The 24,754-nt window shown below is 39.3% G+C and overlaps 1 protein-coding gene across 2 annotated transcripts in view; it reads right to left on the minus strand.

Moving 5' to 3' along the window:
- CFAP43 (cilia and flagella associated protein 43) overlaps positions 1-24,754 on the minus strand; it is a 76,813-nt gene that overhangs the window by 34,749 nt on the left and 17,310 nt on the right. For both annotated transcript variants that reach the window (XM_045582068.1, XM_036438954.2), the window contains exons 9-18: positions 20,324-20,440; positions 17,974-18,054; positions 15,088-15,236; positions 13,365-13,468; positions 10,569-10,709; positions 9,303-9,475; positions 8,387-8,536; positions 6,121-6,251; positions 2,573-2,714; positions 583-684 (exon numbers count right to left, since the gene is read on the minus strand). In XM_045582068.1, the coding sequence (XP_045438024.1) occupies positions 583-684; positions 2,573-2,714; positions 6,121-6,251; positions 8,387-8,536; positions 9,303-9,475; positions 10,569-10,709; positions 13,365-13,468; positions 15,088-15,236; positions 17,974-18,054; positions 20,324-20,440 (1,290 nt within the window). The remainder of the gene's footprint in view (positions 1-582; positions 685-2,572; positions 2,715-6,120; positions 6,252-8,386; positions 8,537-9,302; positions 9,476-10,568; positions 10,710-13,364; positions 13,469-15,087; positions 15,237-17,973; positions 18,055-20,323; positions 20,441-24,754) is intronic.

Below are 24,754 nucleotides of genomic sequence, written 5' to 3' on the forward strand. Positions count from 1 at the left end.
TAGGAACAAAATTTTTAAAGACTAATAATATAAAAGTGTACCCTAAGTAACACTACTGCAATACCTTGCTTAAGTCAACTGCTATTATGTTGACTGAGGCAACATGGTAGTTTCCAGTCAATTGTAAGGCCAATGGAAAGAAAATAATTAAGGAGTAAAAAATTAGAGAATAGTTGACAAAGGAAAATCAGTGAGACTAGATAAGTGGGCTCAATCCAGACACAAGCTATTACTACCATTGTCTGAAGCCAGGATGTCCCTTTTCCTATTAATATTTTTGGCCCACCTTTCTCTTTCATCACCTGTGCAGCTCCCCTAAATTTCCCTCCTGCATAAGGTATCACACTTCATTCTTTGCTTTGGGTTACCTGGGCGACTTTGTTGGGTTTCATATTAGCGTAAGTATAGTCCTTAAAGCTCATATACCATCTAAAATATCGGGCTGTTTTTGGGGTGTTCGTTTGCTTTCAGGAAGGTTACACTTGTATGATGGGATGCTCGGCCAAGTAGTATCTCATTCTACTTGCCAGCAGGTTATCATAGGAAAGCATTCCTTCAAACTCTCCCATATTTTATAAATACCTCTTGGCTTTTTCGTTCTAACCAGGAAATTTCCTTCTTAGTATCACGTTGGACTAAATCTTCTTGTGATGATTGAATGCTGAACGTGACATCTTCATATACCTTAGAAAAAGACATTTCTTAAATTTAAAATTCATCAAGTTCTCTTCCTCCCAGCCTACTTCATATAATTATTTTGAATCCTTTTGCATTTGTTGCATCAAAAAAAAAGCCACAATTTTTGCCTTCCCAACATGCAATGTTTTATTAATTTAATTCCACCAGTCTGTCCTCACATCAGCTACATTTTGCATTGAGAAAGAAGGTGATCACATGTTCACCAAAACACTCTCTGCTTCTTCATGTTACCATAGGCCAAATGCTCTTGCCATTCAAGGCCTGCTCCACAATTTGGATTTAGGACCTTAATCTTTTCCTCCTTCTCGAGGCCTTTAACTTAAAAAAAAAAAAAAAATAAAAAAAAAAAATTCCATTGCCCTTCTGCATCATCCATTTCTCTCTTCTACAGAATCTTTCCCAAATGCGCACTGGTACCCTGTTTCCCCAAAAATAAGACAGTGTCTTATATTAATTTTTGCTCCCAAAGATGCGCTAGGTCTTATTTTCAGGGGATGTCTTATTTTTCCATGAAGAAGAATACGGTACACATTTATTGTTAAATGAAAATAAAGGAAATTTATTACCTGTATACGGTACGGTAGTACGGTAGTTGTCAACACAAACCAGACAAACTGTGAATCCTACAGTATCAAGAATTTACTCATTTATTCAATGACAATCATGTCATCATCTTCTGGAACATCATCATAACAATCCAATTCCTGAATTTCCTGATGAATTTCTTGTTACTCCATTTCTTTCAGAATCAGTGGACCAAATCTCTCATGGTTAGCCTAGGGGGACCTTATTTTCGGGGGGATGCCTTATATTTCACTCAGAAGGAAAGCGGTAAGTAGGTCTTATTTTTGGAGGATGTCTTATTTTTGGGGAAACACAGTATCTCCTGTCCTAGGAAAGCCACTCTCCACTGACCATCACATCTCCCCTCCAGCTACCACCCCTTTCCTACTCTCTCTCTCCCTCTCCCCCACTCTCCTTTTTTTTTTCAACAAAACTTCTATGTTGTTCATGCCTATACTCCCCACAGTCCTAGCACATTGAGCATACTGTGCTCAATAAATATTTGTTAAATGACTGAATGAATGAATGTAGTTCTCTGGCCAGATACTTCCTAAATACTGTATGTGACCTAAGAGTATAGAAGCGAGACCACTTGACTAAGCACCAGAATTGGTAGTAAGAAATTTTTTTTTCCAGGCAAGCCTGATCTTATACTATGGTTTGAATAACTTCTTAGGTATAATATTTGCCATTGCTTTGAGAAAGGATGAATATTTTCTCTCAGTCACATTTAGCTCACGCTCTTTTTGAGAATCATGGTATACCTGGATAAAAAAGAAAATGACTAAATATCTGCTTAAAGAAAACTATAACTGTAAACTGATAGCTGATTTAAAAAGAAAGTAAGTGTGGATGAAAGGGATTCTATGGAAAGTAACCTCAGAGAGAGCTCTGATCATAAATCCCTAACTGGGCAGATCATGATGGGCAGTTTCCAAAGTCCCCAGGCATATAACTTCTTTAGTAAAAGGTTTATCTTTGCCTTAAGCAAGACTTACCCATGGTTTTTGTTATGTCCCAACAGAGGGCATAGTCTTGTCTTGTTAACTATCCTATCCTTACCTAACGATCCCTGCCTTTTTGTTTTTTGTTTGTTTTTGTTTTTTTGCTTTCATATAATCTTCATTAGTTCCCTCCCTAATTTGTGATGCATAAAAGAAACTGTGAAACTGTCGATTTGTGGAGCATTTGAGATACTGCTTCCTGGCAATTGTCAATTTGGCTCCAATAAATCCTACAAAAATTCTTTACAGGTTTGGACATTTATTACATTGACAGAAAGAGAAAAAAAATTATATTGTAACTCAACTATTGCTTCAGATTCTGTATCCACGGAATCCCTTTGTCTCAAACTTAAATAAATATTCTCTTCGTCCATGGTGCTGCTCAGAGAAGCTAAAAGAAGCTGGCAATGTTGAAGAATGTCACTGCTTATGCTTCCTCTAAACCGCCTGTATTAATAAAAAAGAAAAAACACAGTTTATAAAACCACAAAGATCACATTTAGCAGTATTATTTCCAGACACACAACCATTTCCACACAAAGAAATATGTGGACTGTAGATATTAGGACTCTACTTCTTAGAGGAGAGCCCATTCACAGGCTCCAGGACATGACAAGCCCCCGGACTTATTTGAGTGACCGCTTCACATGCTATTAATATTTGCATAGCCTTGCCTTGCACGTACTCTGTATTTGCCTTGGTCATGACACAGAAGAGCCACTACTCTGGTTGATCCCTTGCAATGTACTAGGTGCTGCAGTGCTTCACATACATAATCACATTCAGTCCTCATAGTCCCCATCCCCGCTGAGGGAAATCTTGCTTCCACTCAGTACACAAGCATATCTCAAGACTTTGGAAACATCAGCATCACCTGGATGATTTATTAAAAGGAATTTCTGGACATCACCCACAAAGATTCTGATGCCGGAAGTTTGAGTGGGGCCCAAGAACATCTATATGTAAACGACTAAGCGACCATTATGACAGGAATGACCAGAACAACTGGAATGACCGGTTGATGGACACTGACCACCAGGGGGCAAATGCTTAACGCAGGAACTGCTTCCTGGTGGTCAGTGCCCTCCCACAGCAGGGGTGCCACTCAGCCAGAAGCCAGACTCATGGCTGGCGAGTGCAGTTGCAGGGGCGGGAGCCTCTCCAGCCTCTGCAACAGTGCTACCGAGCAGCAGGAATCAGACCAAAACTGGCAGTCCGACATCCCTTGAGGGGTCCTGGATTGTGAGAGGACACAGGCCAGGCTGAGGGACCCCATTGTGCATGAATCTGTGCATCGGGCCCCTAGTGTATTTATAATAAGCTCACAGGTGCTGCAGGCCCTACCTTGAATAACATCGTTATAGAAAGGCTATCATCTGTTTGAGGTTACAAGCTAATAAGTCCTGGACTAAGATTTCAAAGTCAACTTTGTTTTGAGTCAAAAGAAATATATATATATATATATATATATATATATATATATATATATATGTATATATATATGCCAAGTGACCAAAACAACAAAATGACCAGAATGACCAGTCTCTATGACATGAACTGCAATGGCCAACCGGCCCAATCAGGCCCCAATCAGCTACCCTTCAAAATGTTCACAGCGCCTCCCCACAGCCAGCGGGCCAACCACCAGTCTCCCCTAACTCCCACCAGCCTGGCAGCACCCCTCTGTGCAAGAATTCGTGCACGGGCCTCTAGTTAATTATAATGGGTGGAAATGTCTTTAGTTCCATAAATAGGGCTTAAAGAAAACTATATTGTTTGCTGTTACCTTAGATGCTATTTGTTCACTGACTATAAAGGGTATGTTAGGACATTTATAAAATACAAGTTAATTAAGAGTCTGAGAATAAAATGAGCATGATGCTGCAGTATTCAAATTAGTCTTTGAACTAAGTGGCCAACACAATTGTTATGATATAAAATCTCCACAATATTTAACATTTTCAAATGTCACCCAAATTTAATATTATTGCTTTGATCACATGAGGCACTATGAGATATTATTTCTAAGGAAATGAACTGCACAGTGACTAGTGATGTCCACTGGCAGATCAAACAAAACAACACTCAAAGTCCAGGATATCACCTTCTTGCTCTCTGCCCCTGGTCATTATCTGCACGCTTCAGTAGTATTTGTTTATTTAAAATTCTAGGACATCAGAGAAATGGTGGCATGAGAGATCTCCTTGGTCTCTCCCCCTGAAATTAGAAGTTAACCAACTATAATTCAATAAAGAATTCCCTGCTCAAAAGAGAGGCATGCCTGAGATATCTGTGCATTGAAACATCTAAAGGTAGGCAACCTGGAATAAACAGATAGATGAAAGGGAGGAAAGTGCAGACAGCCTGCAGAAGTAGCGATGGCTTAGCCTGGGGAGGGGATGAAGCCAGTGGTAACAGGTGCTTCCTTTGGTCTGGAGGAACAGGATGCTGTGGGGAGGGAGGGCAGCCCAGTAGGGTGAAGTGTGTGAGTTAGCAGATGAATGATAGAGCCTGGGATTCTGCCATGATGCTCTCCACTATGGGGCCAGTGATGGTGTTTCAGACAAACAAATGGAACCACAGAGTCCTGCCCCTTGGACTCCCAAAGCTTGCCTCTCATTGTCCTCAAGTCCAGTTGAGGAGCATACTATTACAGTACAACTATTGCATTAGAACCTCTAATTCCCTCTGTAAGTGATCCCCAGGTTGGGTACTTGGGGCAGGACCCCACAGAGGCCAGGGGTCACTATTACAATGAGGGCAAAACAAACCCTACCTGCAAACAGCATGCCTCTACTATCCTAAGAAAGCTGTGGAAGTTCACTAGATCACAGAGCTAAAAAATCTTGTGAATTACTGCCATCTACTGGAAAAATAGATAGTAGAAAGACCTCTTCAGAGGAGGCTGTTAGGGGTCATTAAAATAGACAGATATAGATGTCTAGTCTAGAGTCTACTCTAGACAAAGAAGAACAGCAAATACCATGAATAACCATGGTTACAAGGACGACCAGAAAGAAAATAAAAAATCCCCAGAAAGCAATCTGGAACACATGGAAATACATGATATAAATGACAGATTTCTAGATTGCAGTTCTAGAATTTTAATTTTAGTCTAATCAAAGTCTACTAGTAAATAAATTAATATATTTTAAGCAAATTATAATTTGAAAAGTCAGCCTCTTCTTGTGTACACTTACATACATATCTATGTAAGTATTTTTAGGAATAAACGAGTTTTTAAAGTATGTATTCTTCATAATTGTCCTCAATTCTTGTACTCTTCCAACAGGTTTCATAAAAGAGGACTGATAATCTTATACATATTAACCAAGCCTTTTCTTGTCTTTTGATCCTTTGACATTTTGGGCCATGCTTACCCAGAAGGGACTACCTTCCCAGGGCTAGCCAAATCCTGGAGATAGTCAATAACTTATACAGCAGCCCACCTTTCAAATCCAAACCAACTAATCCAGAACCTCACACCCCAGCCATTAGCTCCACTGGGATTCTATACACAGGGCCACAGTTTCCTGGTCCTAATAATCTCAGGGTGAAGTATCAGACAATTAGGAGTCTCTATGTCCCAGAATCCACTGAAATTATCCAAACTAGTCAATCCTAAATCTGTCTGCCCCTTCCCATGGAAACCATAATAAAGGCTCTTGCCTCCTTACCTACCCTGGTGGTACCCCATGTGGGCCCCCAATAACACGGCATATTCCCCACCACCACCACCCTTGGATTCTGTGAGCATGACAATCTTTTCAATGGCAGTTGTCTCCTGTTATGTTGGCTTTGCTGTACCTAAATAAAAACAAAGTCTTTATTTTAAAACATATCATGTACGTACCTCCATTTTAGGCAAACAAGGGTGCCATCATCTCTCCCATTCACCATAATGGTTTGTCCATCCAATGAAATTCTCACTGAATGAATTCCATGCCCCTGGTGAGAATGACTTCGACACCGAACAAGTATTTCCTTAATAGTTTTAGGAGCAAAGTGCAAAAGTTACTAACAATTCTATCACGTGGTTTTTCTAAGGGGGTTACGTGTACTTTGCTTGTTGACAAGTCTTTTTCTATTTGTTAACAAGTGTTTCAGTTGATAAGGAAGTGGCCTCTGGGTAAGACAAGGCACTGAAAATCCCTAGTCCAAACACCAAAACTGAGTCATTCTCCCATTTGAGGTAGTATGGAAGGAGAGGGACTATCATCATCAATTTGTAACAGGATAATCATACACAGAGAAGTAAATGACTTGCTGAAAACTATGAAGTTAAGGGAGGGGCCTTGAGCAAGCCGAGTGGCAAATTCATATGGCTTCAAGAATCAGGCAGGTTCCATTTATGTGCAAAGAGGCTGAGTGTGAGAAGAGAGATTGATAGACACAGTGAAAAAAAGATAACATGCCTGCCCAGCTGGTGTGGCTCAGTGGTTGAGCATCAACACAGGAATCAAGAGGTCGCCAGTTTGATTCCCAGTCAGGGCACAAAGCCGGGTTGCGGGCTGGATCCTCATTCAGAGGTATGCAGGAGGCAGCTGATCAATGAGTCTTCTCATCATCATCATGATGCTTCTATCTCTCCCTCTCCCTGCCTCTCCAAAATCAATAAAAAAAATATATTTTTTTAAAAAGGATAACATGCCCCACATGGAGGACATGAATCAAACCAGTTTAGCTAGACCCCAAACACATCAATAATTTGGTACACAGGGTAACAGTTTAAGCCCCTCAAAACTGGGATTTCTGTGTCATACTGATTCTCTCAACACTTGATACCTTAATTTAAAAAAAAAAAAACTTTTTGAATAGGTACTACATTTAAATGGTTCAAAATTTAAAAGACTATAAAATTGCATGCAGTCAACTTTTCATGTCACCATTCCCCAACCACCTCCCAAAGGCAATATCTTCAACAATTCAGGCATTTTTATGCAGATAAATGTTTACACACTTTTTAAAACATAAATTGTAGTATAATACCTATATTATGCACCTTGCTTTTCTTCCCTAACAGTGTTCTTGGGGTTCTTTCCATATTGTTGCATAAAGATTTTCTCATTCTGTATTACAGCTGTGTAATATTCCACAATGTACTTATGCATTGTTTATGTACCATCTTCTATTTAACCAGCCCTCTGTTGATGGGCATCGGATTGTTTCACAAGCAATGCTGCCATGGATAATAACCTCATAGTATATTAGGTACTTTACATAAAATAAACCCCCAAATCTTTGACATCTTGCCACATCATGCCACTATCACTTGTCTTGTACATTACAAATCATTTGACAGTGTAACAGAGTTTGCAAATTGTTCACTTAAAAATAATCTCTAAGGGATTAAAGGTTTTCCCTGCATAATAATAATTACACTTTTGCCCCACCTTGTTCCAAATACGTTTTCTTGCACGTGTGAGCGAGAACTGGATGGGCACAACTAGGGCCCAATTGATCTGAACATGTGTTGTGTGGGTCTCTGCGAAGCTTCAAGTGTGTGGGGTGGAACCCTGGATAAGATTCACTGACTGCATTACATTATACTGATGACCAGTACAACTTGATTCCAGCATTACAAAAGAGTCAGGTGGGGGCAGCAGCAACCAGCCCAGAGGCCCTTCAGGACAGGCAGATGGCAACAATAATCCCTAGGTTGGCACAGCAATAATCCCTAGGTTGGCACAGCAATAATCCCTAGGTTTGTACAGCAATAATCCCTAGGTTTGTACTGTTGCCAAAACAATTTTGCATATATTCTCCCACTGGCTCTTGCCAGAATTCCGCTGGTGAGAGCAAGCAAGCCTTCCCTGATATTACAGAGGAGCATCTGAAGCTCAGTGCGTTTCCAAGACACACAACCACGTGGTGGAAGAGCTGGCCTGGCAGTCCTGCCATGGGCTTTTTCTTTGCAGTTCTTAGTCCTGGTTGATGTTTCCTCCCTCAGAAATTTAAACCTCGGCACATAAATACACTTAATGTTAAAGTCAATAATACCTTCAATGGTAATAAATGAGGCCTCAGTTTAAGAAAGAATTCCAATTCCTTTCCTAAGGGTTTTTGCTCCTTATATGAGATCAAGATATACATCCCATAATTTTTTTAAAAGAGATTACCAAAGTGTAGATGTCTCGGATATGTATAGTTCCACACTTAGCTCTTGATATGAGCCACAATCCATGAACAGACAGAGAGAGCTTTCCAGGTCCATATAGTTTGCTCTGCACTTTTTGCTTTGGCTTAAGAATGAAAACACCACTATGTTCCTGCCAATCAAAGAAAATGATTGCATTATAGGAAAGATCAGGGAAGCAGCATCTTAGGGTTTGCAGTTGTGCATACACAGTCAGATTCAAGTGTGCAAATTCAGTCATTGATACAAAGTAGGCATTTGTATTTGTATCACATTTTTCATCTTTGTTTGCAAATAAAAGTTCATTTTGACCAACTAAGAAAAGTCTTTATATGTTAGTTACCAATAAAGATCCCACACTACCCTGAGAATATTTCTCATGAATTATTTTCATATAACCCTATGCTCAAGTCAAAATAAATTACTCAATATACCCCCTATGTGTTTCACGTACTCCCATCTTCAAGCCTCTGGACACACTGTGACTTTTGTCGGGAATGCTCTGCTCCTCCCCATCCCCACTAATCCTACTCCCTCCCAACCTCAGCAATCCCATTCCCCCACCCCCCAGAAGGATGGTCCACAATATTTTCCCATGTCTCTATTTTGTCCAATTTTGCCTAGGATTTAAGTACAAATTTCCACTAAACTAATAATACGTCATCTGCATATTTATCTGACAAGTATGATATATGTAGCACAAGTGGGAAGTTGCTGCAACATATTTTAATGGGTTAACAAGTCGTGCTAACATATGTCTAATTCAAGGAAATTATGTACTATAATAAAGCCATTTGTTAACTGGACTATAATGTTAAAGCACGGGTCAAGTCTAAGTAATACCATGTGTCAATCTTGATTGCCGAGATAAATGACGGCAAGCTTAAGTTTTGACCTACTTGTCTAGAAAGTTGATAGCAGCAGATGTACGGCACTTCACTGCAGAAACCGTATACCATGTGACTTTGGAAGTCCAACACTGCAGAGGACAGAGAGTGCTCTGTCTCATACAGGAACTTATGAATGAATTCATCTCTCATCTTCCCTCTTTCATCGACAAAGGTTGCAAAAACTGTAAGGATGTAAGAAAGAAGAGAGATCACTTGCACCATATATTGATTTTATTTTTTAATTGTTATAAAAAAACTCTGAAAAGTGAAATAAAAAATATAAATGCTCAATTAATAATACAGAGGCTAGTAGGTGACAAAAATGATTTAAAAACAAACTTGGATTTTTATTATACTATATTTTATAAAATTAGCATAGCAATATATAGCTTTTGAATCATGCTTTTTGCTCAACGTTATGTTGTGAATTTTTAGTACATTGCTAAAAATTTTCAAAATTGTAATTTTTAATATTGACAATATTGTAGAATAAAAATATTTCATAATTAAAAAAATAAAATAAATAAAAACAAACTTGGATCCATTAGAAATACTTGAGTATTAAATAATTAAATAGTGAATAAGATATCTTTTATAAGGCCTTAGTTTCATCAATTAAACAGAGATATATCATTCAAAGAAACTCATGATGATCTTTAATTAAAACATGGCTAATGAAAATATAAACATACTTTGAGGTTTTTAGCTCTCTTGTGTTTGCAAAATAGCTACCTAGATATTTAATCAGACCTCTGGTCAGAAAGCTTTCTTTAGAATTACATCAGTGAAAGTAACTCCACAGCACCCTAGAATAATTGCAAATTTGATCACAAATCAAGTGAAAGTTTTAAAAACATGGCATCCAAATAGTTAAGCACATGTTTACACTACTAGTTAAAACAATTTTGCAAATTAAAATATGAAATTTTCCAGTCAAAAAAATAAAAAAATAAAAATAAAATAAAATAAAATTACAAAAAAAGAGACACCACAAAATGGCAAATCAACTTGACAAAAGTGCCAGTTGATCCTATTTCTTTTCTCTGGTAACTGGATAGATTCTTATGAATGACAAGGCCTAGAAGAAAGTCCATATTTCATATTGATTAGTAGCCTCATTAATTTCATTTTGTAAGACACACAAACGATGGCCATTGTACCTCTTCACGTGTTAAAGGGGGCAGGGTGGAGGGCAGGATGCTATCAAAAGAAAAAGAAAAAAAGCTATAGCAGGGTCCAGGACAGGACAGACTTGGTTGCTTGGCTTTTCTTTACCTAGTGGTAGCACTTTAGGCAGAGTAAATATTTCCAGCCTGCTTCGTCCTGTCTCTGGAGCTGGAGAAAGCACCATCACTTCCACTATATCTGTTTCCAAAAGAGACACTGTGGATATCTGTAAAATGCCTTTGGCCACCTCTGAAAGAAAAGAGACCAACACCACAAGTGCTCATCGATAAGCTAAGGAATCTTTTATCTTTCCAAGTAAGATACCACATTATAGAATTGCCTTCACTAAATCTTTAGATCCAAATTTACCAGATATTTAAAATGACCTTTCAACACAGTAAGTGAACAGATAATGGAGTCTCCTGATAAGGGGCTCAGCATCTTTCCCCGGCAGGGAGGCTCCAGGGAATCCTCCAGGCCTACCAAACTCAGAACACCTGCATGCCCTGCCCCTGGAAAGTCCACTCTAGATGGTACGCCCATTCCCAATATTGGACAAACACAGACTTTAGTGTTCTTTGCATCTTAAGTCAAGGTATTGAGGGTGCGGTGGAAATATACAGGACTAGTTGTCCTCCAGAAACCTAGATAATCGGACCTCTGCAGGGTTCATACCTGGGGCCCACCGTGAGTTCTCTCCAGGTCACTACTCCCATTCTATGGGGGCTGTTCTGCATGTACCACCCTCTCAGGCCCCCAATATCAGCCTCTCCCCTCAGGTGTTCAGTGGATGAACTTTCCTCTTACTTAGCACAGCAGACTGAGAACATGACCTCAACTTTCTTACCCAAATCTCACACTGTTCCCATCATCCCCCTGCATTTCCTGACATTTTTTTGTAGGAACAAAATGTAACCCTTTCCATCTGTGATTTTGAGCTCAGGCCTCTAATAATGTCCTTTTAGACTAGGGGTGTCGAACTCAATCAGAGAAGGGGCCAAAATCTAAAATCCAGCCTAAATCGCGGGCCGAATGGTTTACTGAACAGTCATAAACTGTCATTGTGATGGAAACGCAGCGGAGTGCAGTGATGACAGCGCGGTGCGGGCCACATTGCAAGGCATGGCGGGACAGATTTGGCCCTTGGGCCTTGTGTTTGACACATGTGTTTTAGACCGTGGGCTATCAATGACTTCTCTTTATTTTCTTATGGATTTCTTTTGTTGTTGTTGTTGTTGTTGTTGTTATGGTTTCTTCTATTTAACCCTAAAGACTCCCCTATGCTCAAATCAGGACCTTCCTTCAACCCTACTTCCCCACCACAATTACAATCCTATTCTCTTTTTTCAACTGCAAACTTCTTAAAACAGGAGTTGTCACTTACTGACTATTTTCTGATCACCACTCTCTCCCTAACCTCTTTGTCTCTCCCCTCTAAAGAAATAACTCTCCCAGAGGTTACCATGACTGGCAGATAGATATATATGAGGGCCTCTTCCCAGTCTTCACCCCACGTCTGCCACAGTATGTATATACCCTCACCCAGCCTTCTTCCTTCAAGCTTTGTCTAGAGTGGGTGATTCCCAGTTTTCTTATTACTCTGGCCTGTCCTCAGTTTTCCTCACTGCCTCATCTTTCTCTGTCCACTACTTCAAAGTTTTTCCCAACCCATATTCTTTTTGACCAGATTTATTTAAAAATGGAATATTGCCCTTGCTGATTTGGCTCAACGTGGGCCTGCGAATTTAAGGATCCTGGGTTCAATTCTGGTCAAGGGCAGGTACCTAGGTTGCAGGCTCAATCCCCAGCCCTGGTCAGGGCACATGTGGGATGTGGGAGGCAACCAATTGCCAACCAATTGATGTCTCTCTCTTCTCTTCTCTTCTCTTCTCTTCTCTTCTCTTCTCTTCTCTTCTCTTCTCTTCTCTTCTCTTCTCTTCTCTTCTCTTCTCCCCTCCCCCCCCCTCTCTTCTTCCTTCCACTCTTTCTAAAAATCAATGGAAAAATATCCTCAGGTGAGGATTACCAACAACAATAAGAACGAACTATTTAGGCAGAACTTGCATCCACTCTGAGGTCAGCCATAGGTCCTACCACACTCTGTGCCACCTAATTTACATATTAAGGTTACCTGTCTAGCCTCACTAAGCAACTGGGTTTGTTTCTACTCTGTCCTCTTAAGCCATCTCAACAGTTTCTATGATTTCAAGATTAGAATGCTACCATTAACTGTGAACTACAAATCTCCATCTCTAAACTTATGTTAAAGATCCCTGAATAAAAAGCTTATTGGTTTCAAATTACAGAGATCTTTAGCTCACTCAATTCCTCAACCTCAATAATTTTCTTTTTTCTTATATATTTAGGTGAAATAGATATATGTACTTAGTACATAAAGCCAGAGAGAATATATATTAGTTCTTACTGTTTATCATTAAGTGCCATCTTGCCTCTAAATGTGGTTTACTTGGGCATTAAAATAAACATTATTGAAAAAAGCTGGATATCATTTTGCTTAGAGGTAACATTAAAGACTCATGTCATAAAACTTACTTTAAATATATTTATTAAATAAAGGTCAAATATTATTTTTTAAAAATATTTCAGGTATAAACAATAAAACTTCTCTTTGTAATAACATTAGGAATATTTATCCATTTTGTTAATTAATTGATTGATTCAAGAAAATTTATTTAGTATCAACTATGTACCAAGCAGATATACCAAATACCTCTAAATATGACATAGGAATACTCCTAAGTAACTTTTAACAGTTATTTAAATGTTTCTCTATTAGAAAATAAGCCACAAATAATTATCTCACTATAGCCCCATTTTCACCACCTTTAGTTCTTTGAAATAAAGTGACCAATATTTTAAATTAATAAGCATTTTATGTAGTACCTACAAATCCAAAAATCTGAAATGAGGTTGAGGGTCTGGCATCCATAACAAAGATGAGTCCTTCTAATGTCCCAGCTAATAGATACATTCCTCGCTGGTCATAACTGGAAAAGGAGAAATCTGATTTTACTTGTTTCACTAATAAGATGGTAAATATTTATTGAACAACAGCACAAAGATCCATTCAAACCCAGTCATTCTAACCATCTGTGATTTTCAATATTATCTGACCTTATAAAAGCCAAGCAAGTACGTATAAATGTAATCACTGCATTCTAAGTTAATGCTATTTCCAAATTTCAACACAATCAGGAAGATTCACTTAAAGATGGGCAATTATTTCATCACTAGAGGCCCGGTGCATGACATCAGTGCACTATGGGGGTCCCTCAGCCTGGCCTGCACCCTTTTGCAATCCAAGACTCCTCAGGGGATGTCTGACTGCTGGCTTAGGTGAGCCTGGCTTCTGACTGAGCAGTGCTCCCCCTATGGGAATACACTGACCACTAGGGGGCAACTCCTGTGTCGAGCGTCTGGCCCATGATAATCAGTGTGCATCATAGCAATAGGTCGTTCTGCCATTTGGTCGATTTGCATATTAGGGTTTTATTATATAGGATAAGTGAATGAAATACAACAACAGAGCTTTCTAGACATTTCAAGTGAAAATAAGCAATTCTGAAATTAGTGATGAGTACATGTCAGTATCCTTCAGAACTAGTACTTGGAAGGAGGAGGAAGGATGTAGTGAAATGGTTCTCCACCTTCATGAAATTAGAAAAAGTGGGGAAATACAAATTAATGTATGAAAGAAGGTATCTGAGAAAGAAGATGCAACAAAAACATGGGACTGAGGAGAGGGTGTAACTGGAGGGTGGTTACTGAACCTAAATTCCCTCATTTGTGGAGGAGGAGGAGGAGGAGGAGGGAAAAAAAAAAGGAGATGGAGAACACTGTATATGATTTTGCTCCCATTTAGAGAGAGGCAATGACTGGAGCCCCACTGCCTGGGCTCCAATCCCAACATTCGCCATTTATACCTGTGTAATATTAAACAAGTTATTGTATTTAAACTCTTTGTGCTCATCTTCCTCAGCTGTAAAGGGGAGACAATACAAGTAACTCATAAAGTTAATATAATAGAGTGTCTGGCACACTCTAAGTGCTTGATAATTATTTGTGTAAAAAAGAAAGTTTATATCTTTTTGCTTCCTTATGGATAAAATATCTTTGGAAAGCCGAAACCGGTTTGGCTCAATGGATAGAGCATCGGCTTGGGGACTGAAGGGACCCGGGTTCGATTCCGGTCAAGGGCATGTACCTTGGTTGTGGGCATATCCCCAGTAGGGGGTGTGCAAGAGGCAGCTGATCGATGACTCTCTCTCATCGATGTTTCCAACTCTCTATCTCTCTCCTTTCCTCTCTGTACAAAATCAATAAAGAATATTTAAAAATATATATCTTTGGAAAGAAGACACAAGAAATTGAGAAATTGGGAACAGGCTGCCTCCAGAGAGGAGAACTGGGGTTCAGGGACAAGGGTAGGACACCTTTCACTACAAATCCCTCTGTACTTTTTTTTTTTTTTACACTGAACAGGGTCAATATATTAATTTCTAAAATGAAACACTTATAAGTTTAAAATGTAAAGGAATTATGGCTTCACTGGAATTCTCAACAGACAGGTCTAACAACGTTGCTGCCAGAAGCAGGCAGTACTTACAGGAGGTGTTGAATTTCAGTGTCACAGACATGGACCATGATAATTTCCTCAGGGGTTTCGGCATCTACGACATCAAGGAAGTGGACAGAGCCATTTGCAGTCCCCACTGCCGCAGAGAAGGAGGAGGGAGAGCAAGCCAGAACTGTTGTCTGTTTAAACAAACCCCAGATGCTTAACTTCATGGTGCCAAAAAGCAAAACAAAACAAAACACCACAAACAAGCATACACACAAAAAAATAAAACAAAAAAAAATGAAGCCAGATCTCCTACACATCGGAATTCTAGTTTATTGGAAAAGCTTGCAGAATTAGAGAAGAGTGGCTTGTGTTGTGTGGTATGACAAATTATTCAACAGTTCTGAACTAACCAGTTGTATAATAAGTCACAGGAATCTGTACATCTTATTCTTTTATCCTAAACTTAGAATGATAAAAATATAGACATTTCTTGAATTTTAAACAATGGCTTCATTTTTATCCCTAAAGAATTGTAAAATTACACCAATAATAATTAAAAATAAGAAATTTAAAATAAATTCCTAGCACCCTTTTGACATCTTTATAGAATGTTAAAGGTTTTTTAAAAAGCTGAAACTGGTTTGGCTCAGTGGATAGAGCGTCAGCCTGTGGACCGAAAGGTCCCGGGTTCGATTCCGGTCAAGGGCACGTACCTTGGTTGCGGGCACATCCCCAATGGGGAGTGTGCAAGAGGCAGCTGGTCGATGTTTCTCTCTCATTGACGTTTCTAACTCTCTATCCCTCTCAATTCCTCTCTGTGTAAAATCAATAAAATATATATATTTTTTAAAAAGGTTTTTTAAAAATATGTTTTTATGAGAGAGAAACCAAGATGGTGGCATCAGTAAACACCTAAACTTGTTGCCTTGTACAACCACTTCAAAACTACAACTAAAAGACAAAACGGATATCATCCAGAACCACAGGAAGGCTGGCTGAGTGGAAATTATACAATCAGAAGGAAAGAGAAAAGCACACTGAGACTGGGAGGAGGTATGGAGGTGCAGAAGTGAAGTGCAGAGGTATGGAGGTGCACACAGAAAGGGGCTGGAAACTGAGTACACTGTTGTCTTTTTCAATTGGGAGGAAGACACAAGCTCCCAACTGCTTGGGACCCAGACTCACATAGGGAGAAACTGGACCATCTGGCATTGGGCCAGAACACAAGGGCGGCTTTCTCTCAGAAGTGCTTGCAGCGATCATTGTTCCTGCATAGTGCTGTGGGTCACAGAGACCCAGGGACCTCTTTGGGGCAGGGCTGACAGTCAGCCATTGCTGTTTTCTCCACCCTGGTGATTCCCTGAGACCCCCACCCCACCCAATTAACAACCGCACCCAAGTTGTGTGCAAAGGCTTTTGCATATGAATGGCCTAGCCTTTTGCAATCTAAAACCTAACATACTGCAGCTGGGTCAGAGAGCCCCAGAGCCTCCAAAAGAAGGCCCAAGGCTCTACAGCAGCTTCCATTACTTCACAGCTGATATTCATCTGGGCACCTCCAAACCCCAAACAAAGAGGAGGAATCTGCAGATCTCTATGTAGCTCCTGCTGGGCAGCCTCAGCAGTGGCTGACTTTGCATCTCTTTGGAGATCTAAGAACCAGTGTACACAGTGGTCAGAGTGAGACCATCCAGATCAGTGACCAGCAAACTCATTATCAACAGAGCCAAATATCAACAATACAATAATTGAAATTTCTTTTGAGAGCTGAAAACTGACTCCTGTGCATAGGCCACAAGGTTTCAATCACACTGTATGTGCACGCCCTCATGTGGTATTTTGTGGAAGAGCCACACTCAAGGGGCCAAAGAGCCGCATGTGAGCCACAGTTTGCCGACCACTGATCCAGATTACAACTCTTCACATCCATAAGAGACACACTCAGGGGGCAGACTCAGTGAGCGCCAAAGCCCCATTGAAGCAAGTCTTGCCCCATAAGGTTGTCTCAAGCACAGTTCTCCCATTATAGACACAACTGATCCTCACAGCCAATTGGCCTGGAGGTCAATTCCTCCCAGTGATACCAACAACAATCAAGGCTTAACTACAACAAGACTGTGCATACAGCTCACAAAGGGTTGTACCAAGAGTGTCCACCTCAGGTAATTAGGAAGGCTGAGCCACTGGGCCCTATAGGACACCTAGCACACAAAGCCACTCTACCAACACAGGGAAGCAGCCAAAATGCATAGACAAAGAAACAGGTCACAAATGAAAGAAATGGAGTAAAGCAAACTACTGGATATAGAGTTCAAAACCACAGTTATAAGGTTTCTCAAGAATCTTCTAGAAACCTCTGAGAAATATAGTGAGACCCTCAAGGATGTGAAAAAGGACCAATTAGAAATTAAGCATACACTGACTGAAATAAAGAATACTATACAGAGATCTAATCCCCTTGAGCTTAGGTGGGGCCATTTAACTAGTTATGGCCAAGAGGATATTTCATTTTCGAGTAAAAGCACTTAACTGCGAATTCAAGATCCTCTAGCACTCTCTTCCAATGACATGGACCAAGGAGCTATTCGTTGATAGAGCTTCCATTGGCCTGTCTCCCTGAGAGCCTGTGTGGAACAGAAATCCACAGTGAAATTATACTATGAATGAGAGAGAAACTGTTAGAATTTCAGAAATAACTGCAACCATAGAAAAACTTTTTCTTTCCTATACACCAATGTAGTACCTCAAGTTTCATCCACTGGGCTTTAAAATATACTATATACACAAGAATTACTCTAAATATATAAGGTAAAAATGCAATAAGGCATCTTAAACTGTATTGCTACAGACTATTGACAGTGAATATGCAAAAGTAGATTGGTTAGAATGCAATATATTTTTAAAAGTCCATTTATAAGGCATACTTACATGGGTATTTAGAGGAAGCCTGCTGACACAAGAACCATCCTCTATTAACAAAATACAAACTTCCCCTGAATATGTGACTGTCTGTAAAAAAAAATTAAAAATAAAACTCTAAGTGGAAAACAAGACTCTGTCTTGGAAGCATGTTCTAAATGCTTCTCTAGTATGTCTATCACTCTGATTATTTAGTATAAAATTTTAGTTTACTTATGTGGATTACAATTACTTCACAATCTCAACATCAATACTTCTGATTTTAACAAACATTAACTACTACTCTTAATATGACTTAACTAACATAATTACTAATTAGGATTAGAAAAGTAAAACAAATACTTTTTCTGTGTGGCATAATTGAGATAAAATTACTTAAAATTCAGTGGGAGTATTGTCTAATGAATAAACCTAGAAATAGAAAATCATACATTATTGATTTAACCCTTTGCACTCCGCTGTCCCCTCTCAGGGGACATCGGAATTCTAGCATATCACTCGGATGTCCCCTCTCAGGGGACATTGCAATTTATTAGTGATTACGGGGAACTGAGTTAATTCAACGCACGTTTCCGCCGTTAGCGTCGAGTAGCTGGTAGCCAATGTCCAGAATGGTTCGGAGTGCAAAGGGTTAATAGACTTTGTTTTTAAGAGCAATTTTAGGATGACAGAAAATTTTAACAGAAAGCACAGAGACTTTCCTCCTCCCCCATATACACAATTCCCCTATTGCTGGCATCTTGTATTAATGTGGTGCATTTGTTACAATTGATGAGCCAATATTGATACATTATTATTGACTAAAGCCCATAGTTTACATTATGGTTCACTATTTGTGTTACACATTCTATGGGTTTTGACAAATGTATAATGACATGTATCCACCGTCACAGGATCATACAGAATAGTTTCACTGCCTTAAAAATCCTCTGCTTCCCATCTGCACCTCCCTCCCCACTGGACCCCTGGAAACCACTGATCTTTTTCTCTCCATAGTTTTTCTGTTTCCAAAATGTCATATAGAGGGGATCATACAGCCTTATCAAATTGGCTTCTTTCATTTAGCAATATGCATTTAACTTTCCTCTATGTTTTTCATAGCTCATTTCTTTTGAATGATGAATAATATTCTATTGTATAGATGTACCACAATTTGTATATCCATTCTCCTATTGAAGGACATCTGGGTTGCTTCCTTTGATATTCTTATTTTTGTTTCCCCCTGTTGTTTTTTGAATTTCCCATGAGATTTCTTAAATAAAGTCTGAGGTGTGCATATTTTTCCGTTGCAATCCCCCTGGTACTGGCTCCAGCATGGTTTCTACTTCTGGGCATCATCTCCATAAGCTGTGATTCGCTGTATCTGTCTGTCTATCTCTATAATTTTTGGGGTAGTGATCTTCCCTAGAACCTCAATCTGATGGATCTAAGAATTACTGATTTTAAATTCATTCATCTTTTTTCTTGTTGTGAGGCTCCTTACATGCTGAATTGGAATCCAGGAGTTCATGTTGTTCATTTTTACAAATAACTTTTACTTTTTCACAAGATCAAGACTGAAAGCAGCTTAAAGTAACTGCAATATGGTATGATTTCTGTTTTTTTGTTTTTTGTTTTTTTACTACTATGGAGTAGGTAACATGAAAATGTGGGCCAAGTATCTAAACCCTAAATGTGAAAATCTTGTATGGAATTTTTAATTGAGTTGAAACAAACATATGAATATACATAATGCTTTTCAGAGAACACCTGGAGGAAAAATCATATCATCAGAACCTCAAGATTGGAAGAAAATTTAAATGTTTGCTATTCCATAATCTATGTATTTTTTACTTATCAGAACACCCCAACTCTTAATGGATTTGTTGATAAATCATATGAAAAGTAAATTATGTTTCTTAAGATCAGCAATAGGTAAATAGTTAAACACCTAGAAAAAAAGTTTATTTTTGAAACATAGAGGTTTCTTTTCCTAAGTAGATGGGATTTATGTTTTGTGCATGGCAGCTCTTTCATTTTCATCTTCAGATGGTACTGCATCACTTTGAAAGAAGGTAAATACTAATAACTAAACCAGTGTTGATGACTCATTAGTGATGAATTTGTTTCAAGGTCTGGCTTGGAAAGTTTGTATGGTGAATGCAAACATTTCTGTTGTTTTGGCAATAGAAATTAATATTATGGAGTCCCAACATGATGATGTCATTCTAATTTGGGAATACACTTGATGATGAAAGTGGTTGGCATTTATACCACATCTTCAAGAATAATCTCTACCTCCTATTTGCATCAGTTTTGCACACAAACTTCCAAAATTTCATCTTTAAATCCTACTGTGACACAATAAAATATTCCTTACCATGCAATATTCATTTCCAGGTGTGATCAAGTCAATTGATTGAAATTTCCCATCACAAGCCTCTAGGACTTTATCCAAGGTTGGCTCCTCACCAAAAGTGTAAATATAAACAGATCCCTTTAAATATACCAAAAGGAAAAATAAAAAGGAAATTAATGGAATTGTTGTGTGAACAGTTCAACAAATACGTATTAAATGCCTCCTGTGAGTAAAGCACTAAATGGGACTAGGTGATGGAATATTAGAGTTCAACTTCTTAAGGCACTGACGTAGATGCATAATATGTTTATTGATTCACTCATCATAATCAATAAGTGGGACTTTATTCTTTTCTTCAATTCCAGGTATTAGTTTTTTAAGTTATAAAACATAACAAAAAAACACATTTTTTTCTGACTTAAAAATAATGTCTGTTATGCACAGGACAAAGCCATTTGTGTAAATAATATACTTATCTTAAGGATATATATTTTTAATAAAAAATACTTAGTAAAGGTATATGTAATAAAGTACATAACGGGGGGAAAATAAAAATGTCTGCTGATGTGGAAAATTTGATAAATGTGAAAAACTAGAAAAATTGTTAAGATGAATTAAATCCTGTCATATACTAGATCATGGTGAACACCAATGAAAGCTTTTAATAAGCCTGTGAGGAAATTGTGAAGATGTGGCTGAAGCTGTCACTTTATGACTTGTTTACCATTCCCAGCTTGCAAATTCACTCCCCGCACAAAAAAAAAAAAAAAAAGTCTATCCTGTAAGTTATGCATCTCTGCCAAGTTAACTGTAATATGGTATGGTCACTTAACTAGCAATAAGAAGTCTGTTTTCTACTAATCACAAGTTTTTCAAGTTTGAGTTAAATATGAATATTTTTGTTCTTGTTTATATAAAAAACAATTCTGTAGAGTTCAAAATCTGGTAGATATTTACCAATTTTATGTGTCATTAATATTTCAACAAATGTTAAATGGGTACACTGTGCCAGTCACTGCTCTGCATGCTGGGGCTACATCAGAGGACCACATAGACATAAAGCTCCTGTGCTCAAGCATCTTACATTCTATTGGGGGATCTGGCCACAGTGTGCTGATCATCACATGAAAGATATAGTCACTATTTCTTACTTATATTATTGCCACATAGATGCCAGCAGTTAGTGTAATTGAAATTCCTTTTAAATAACCTGCTTTTCTCTCTGACTTCTTTTAAGATTTTCTCTTTGCCTTGGTTTTCAACAATTTCACTTTGTTAAGTCTAAGGTGGATATATTTTTATGTCTCCTGCTTAGGATTCACTGGGCTTCTTGAATCTGTAAAATCATGTCTTTAATCAGGTCTGGAAAATATCTCTAAGTATTGCCTCTGTCCCATTCTCTCATCTCTGGGATTTTAATCAAACATATGTTAGATCTTTTCACTGTATCTTTCATGTCTTATACCCTTCCTTCCACACTTCCTACACTTTTGTGGTTCTGGACTATATTTTGAATAACTTCTGTTTTCCAGTTTAATTAATTCTCTCTTTGGCTATGTCCAATTTCTATCAGGTATATTCATTTAATTTTTACTTTGTCAGTATATTTTTCCTTTTTTTAGAAGTTCTATTTGGTTCTTTCTCCCTTCTGTTATGTTACATTTTTTTAAGAAAAAAATTTCATGTTCTAAATATTTTAAGTTTGTCATTTAATTGTTATTTATTAAAACACTAGTGTCCTGGTGCATGGATTTGTGCACATTGAAAGGAAATTAATTGGAAGAAATATTTTACTAATGCTATTTGCATCTTGCTAATGAAAAGAATATAGGATTCTACAGAGTCTCCTATCTACTTACTCCAGGACTTCTGTGGGGATCAAATGAGATGAGGCACAGGAAAACACTTCACAAACATTTGGTTAAATTGTAAAATGTTTCCACCTGGCTATAAAGCAAGTTGGGTTCCTGGGTTAAAGAAACTTGGAGGAGGCTAGTTGCTAGGGAGAAGAAGCTGGGTATTGCTACATGTCATCATTACCCAGCATCCACAGCGACCATTTCCAGGCTGGACTGGGCTGTGGGCCCCACCTTGCACCATGGGGTCTTGGCAGTGTTGGCTGCAATTTGGTGGGGTGTTGCTCTGGTGGAAGCTGAGTGTTCCACCGTGTCCTACTTGGTGGAAGCTGAGTGTTGCTTTGTAGGTGCCAGATCTGTGGTGCCATTTATTTTTAAACTAGAGTCCTGGTGCACAAAATTTGTGCACTTGGGGCAGAAGGTCCCTCAGCCCTACTAGAGCCTTCTCACAGTCTGGGAGCCATTGGAAGATGTCCAATTGCCAGCTTAGGCCCTTCCCTATGGGGAGCAAGGCCTAAGCTGACAGTTGAACATCCTTAGCGCTGCCACAGAGGTGGGAGAGGCTCCTGCCACCACCACTGCACTTGCCAGCTGTGAGCCCATATCTGGCTGAGCAGCATTCCCCCTGTGGAGTGCACTGACCACCAGGGGCAGCTCCTGCATTGATCATCTTCCCCCTGGTGGCCAGTAATAGCAACTGGTCATTCCATCATTCGATTTGCATATTAGCCATTTATTATATAGGGTTATATAGGATGGCCAGTGCACGTCATGGCAGCTCTACATTGAGCATCTGCCTCCTAGTGGTCAGTGCACATCATAGCTATCCGTTGGATGAATGCCTTTTATATATATAGATAGTGAGTACAGTTGTTTTAACTTCTGGTAATTATCAGAAACTGAAGTCTTTCCATATTTAAATTCAAAAAAATTTTTAGACAGAAAAATCATTGCACTACTATGTTTGTAATTAATTTAAAATTATTGCCTAACAATATAAGCTGCTGCTAATCTTAATCTTTGAAGGTCATTCCATTAATTAGGAGTCTTTCTAACAGGATAATTGAAGTGGACATTTGGTTTTATCCTGCATTTATTCCCCTCTCTTCTCTTATAGAACGCATATTTTCCTTAGAGAACTACTCATGACCCCAATCTCAGTCTATGTTTGGGTTGGTTAACACTACCCAGGGTCCAAGAGTAGGCCTAGCCAATCAGAGCCTAGAATCCAGATGGACATAGTAATTGATAGCTGGTAAGAGAGGTGACCCAAATTAGTATCAAGAGTCTAGATTCATTTTTTTTCATTTGGTATCTTTCCATCAAGGTCAACAAAAAGACAAAACTATAAACTACAATTATGGACACCACAGGGGTGACTCTGCATGGGAAGGGGACAACCAAGAGGAAACAGAGCCAAGAGAAGGCAGAGAAACAAGGCCAGTGGCTTTATGGGAGCTCCTGGATTCAGATGAACATCCCCATTCAGTTACATGCACAAAAACAAAGTTCCCTTTGCTAGTAAAGCCTTTTTAATTCTTCTTCTTTTCTTGGCAACTTAAAAAAGTCCTGACTCTGGAGAGTATCATTATGCAGCATATTCTGCCCTTCATTCCTGTCATGCAATCTATAATAATAAAAGTGTAATCTACTAATTAGATTGGATGTCCTTCCTGGTGACCTTCCAGACAAAGCTGGGACTGTGAGGGAAGCCCGGATCCCAGGTGTCTGCCAGTGACTGGACGGAAGTCTGGGTCCTTGGTGATAGAGGGAAGCCGGTGCCAGCAGCCAGGGGAAGGAAGGCCTATTCTTGCATGATTTTTGTGCATCGGGCCTCTAGTCCTATATAATAAAAGGGTAATATGCAAATTGACTAGACAGCAGAACAACTGGTTGCTATAACATGCACTGACCATCAGTGGACAGATGCTCAACTCAGGAGCTGCCCCCTGGTGGTCAGTGCACTCCCACAGGGGGAGCACCACTCAGCCACAAGCCAGGCTCATGGTGGTGGTGGCGGAAGCCTCTCTTGCCTCCGTGGCAGGCAGCACTCAGGGTGTCCGACTGACAGCAGGGCTGAGCTGTTAGACATCCCCCGAGGGCTTTTGGACTGCGAGAGAGCATATCCCCACCCCCCACGAGTGCACGAATCTTGTGCACTGGGCCTCTAGTGATCTACACTAATAAAAGAGAAACATGCAAATTAACTATCACTCTGCTACGCCCACCAGCCAACCAGGAGGGAAAAATGCAAACTAGAAGGAGAAAGATGGTGGCCGCCCAGCTGCTCCATGTATGGAGTGTCCAGGTGGGACAGGATGCCTGCTATAAGAGGGATGATGGCAGGGGTGAAGGGATCTCCAGAAGCAGCACTCTGGCCACAGTGAAGACCAAGACTGCAGTCTTTGGCTGGAGCCTGCAGCAAAGATGAAGAAGGCAGACTCTGGCCAGAGTCTGCAGCAAAGGCAGCAGACTCTGGCCGGCGCAAAGACCTGGGTCCCAGGAAAACCGGTGCTGGAAGCCAAGGGAAGGAAGGCCTATTGCACAAATCTCTTCATGCAACGGGCCTCTAGTATAATAATATCTGAAAACGGCA

This window comes from Pipistrellus kuhlii, unplaced genomic scaffold, assembly GCF_014108245.1.
Source record: "Pipistrellus kuhlii isolate mPipKuh1 unplaced genomic scaffold, mPipKuh1.p scaffold_m20_p_15, whole genome shotgun sequence".
Lineage (NCBI taxonomy): Eukaryota > Metazoa > Chordata > Mammalia > Chiroptera > Vespertilionidae > Pipistrellus > Pipistrellus kuhlii.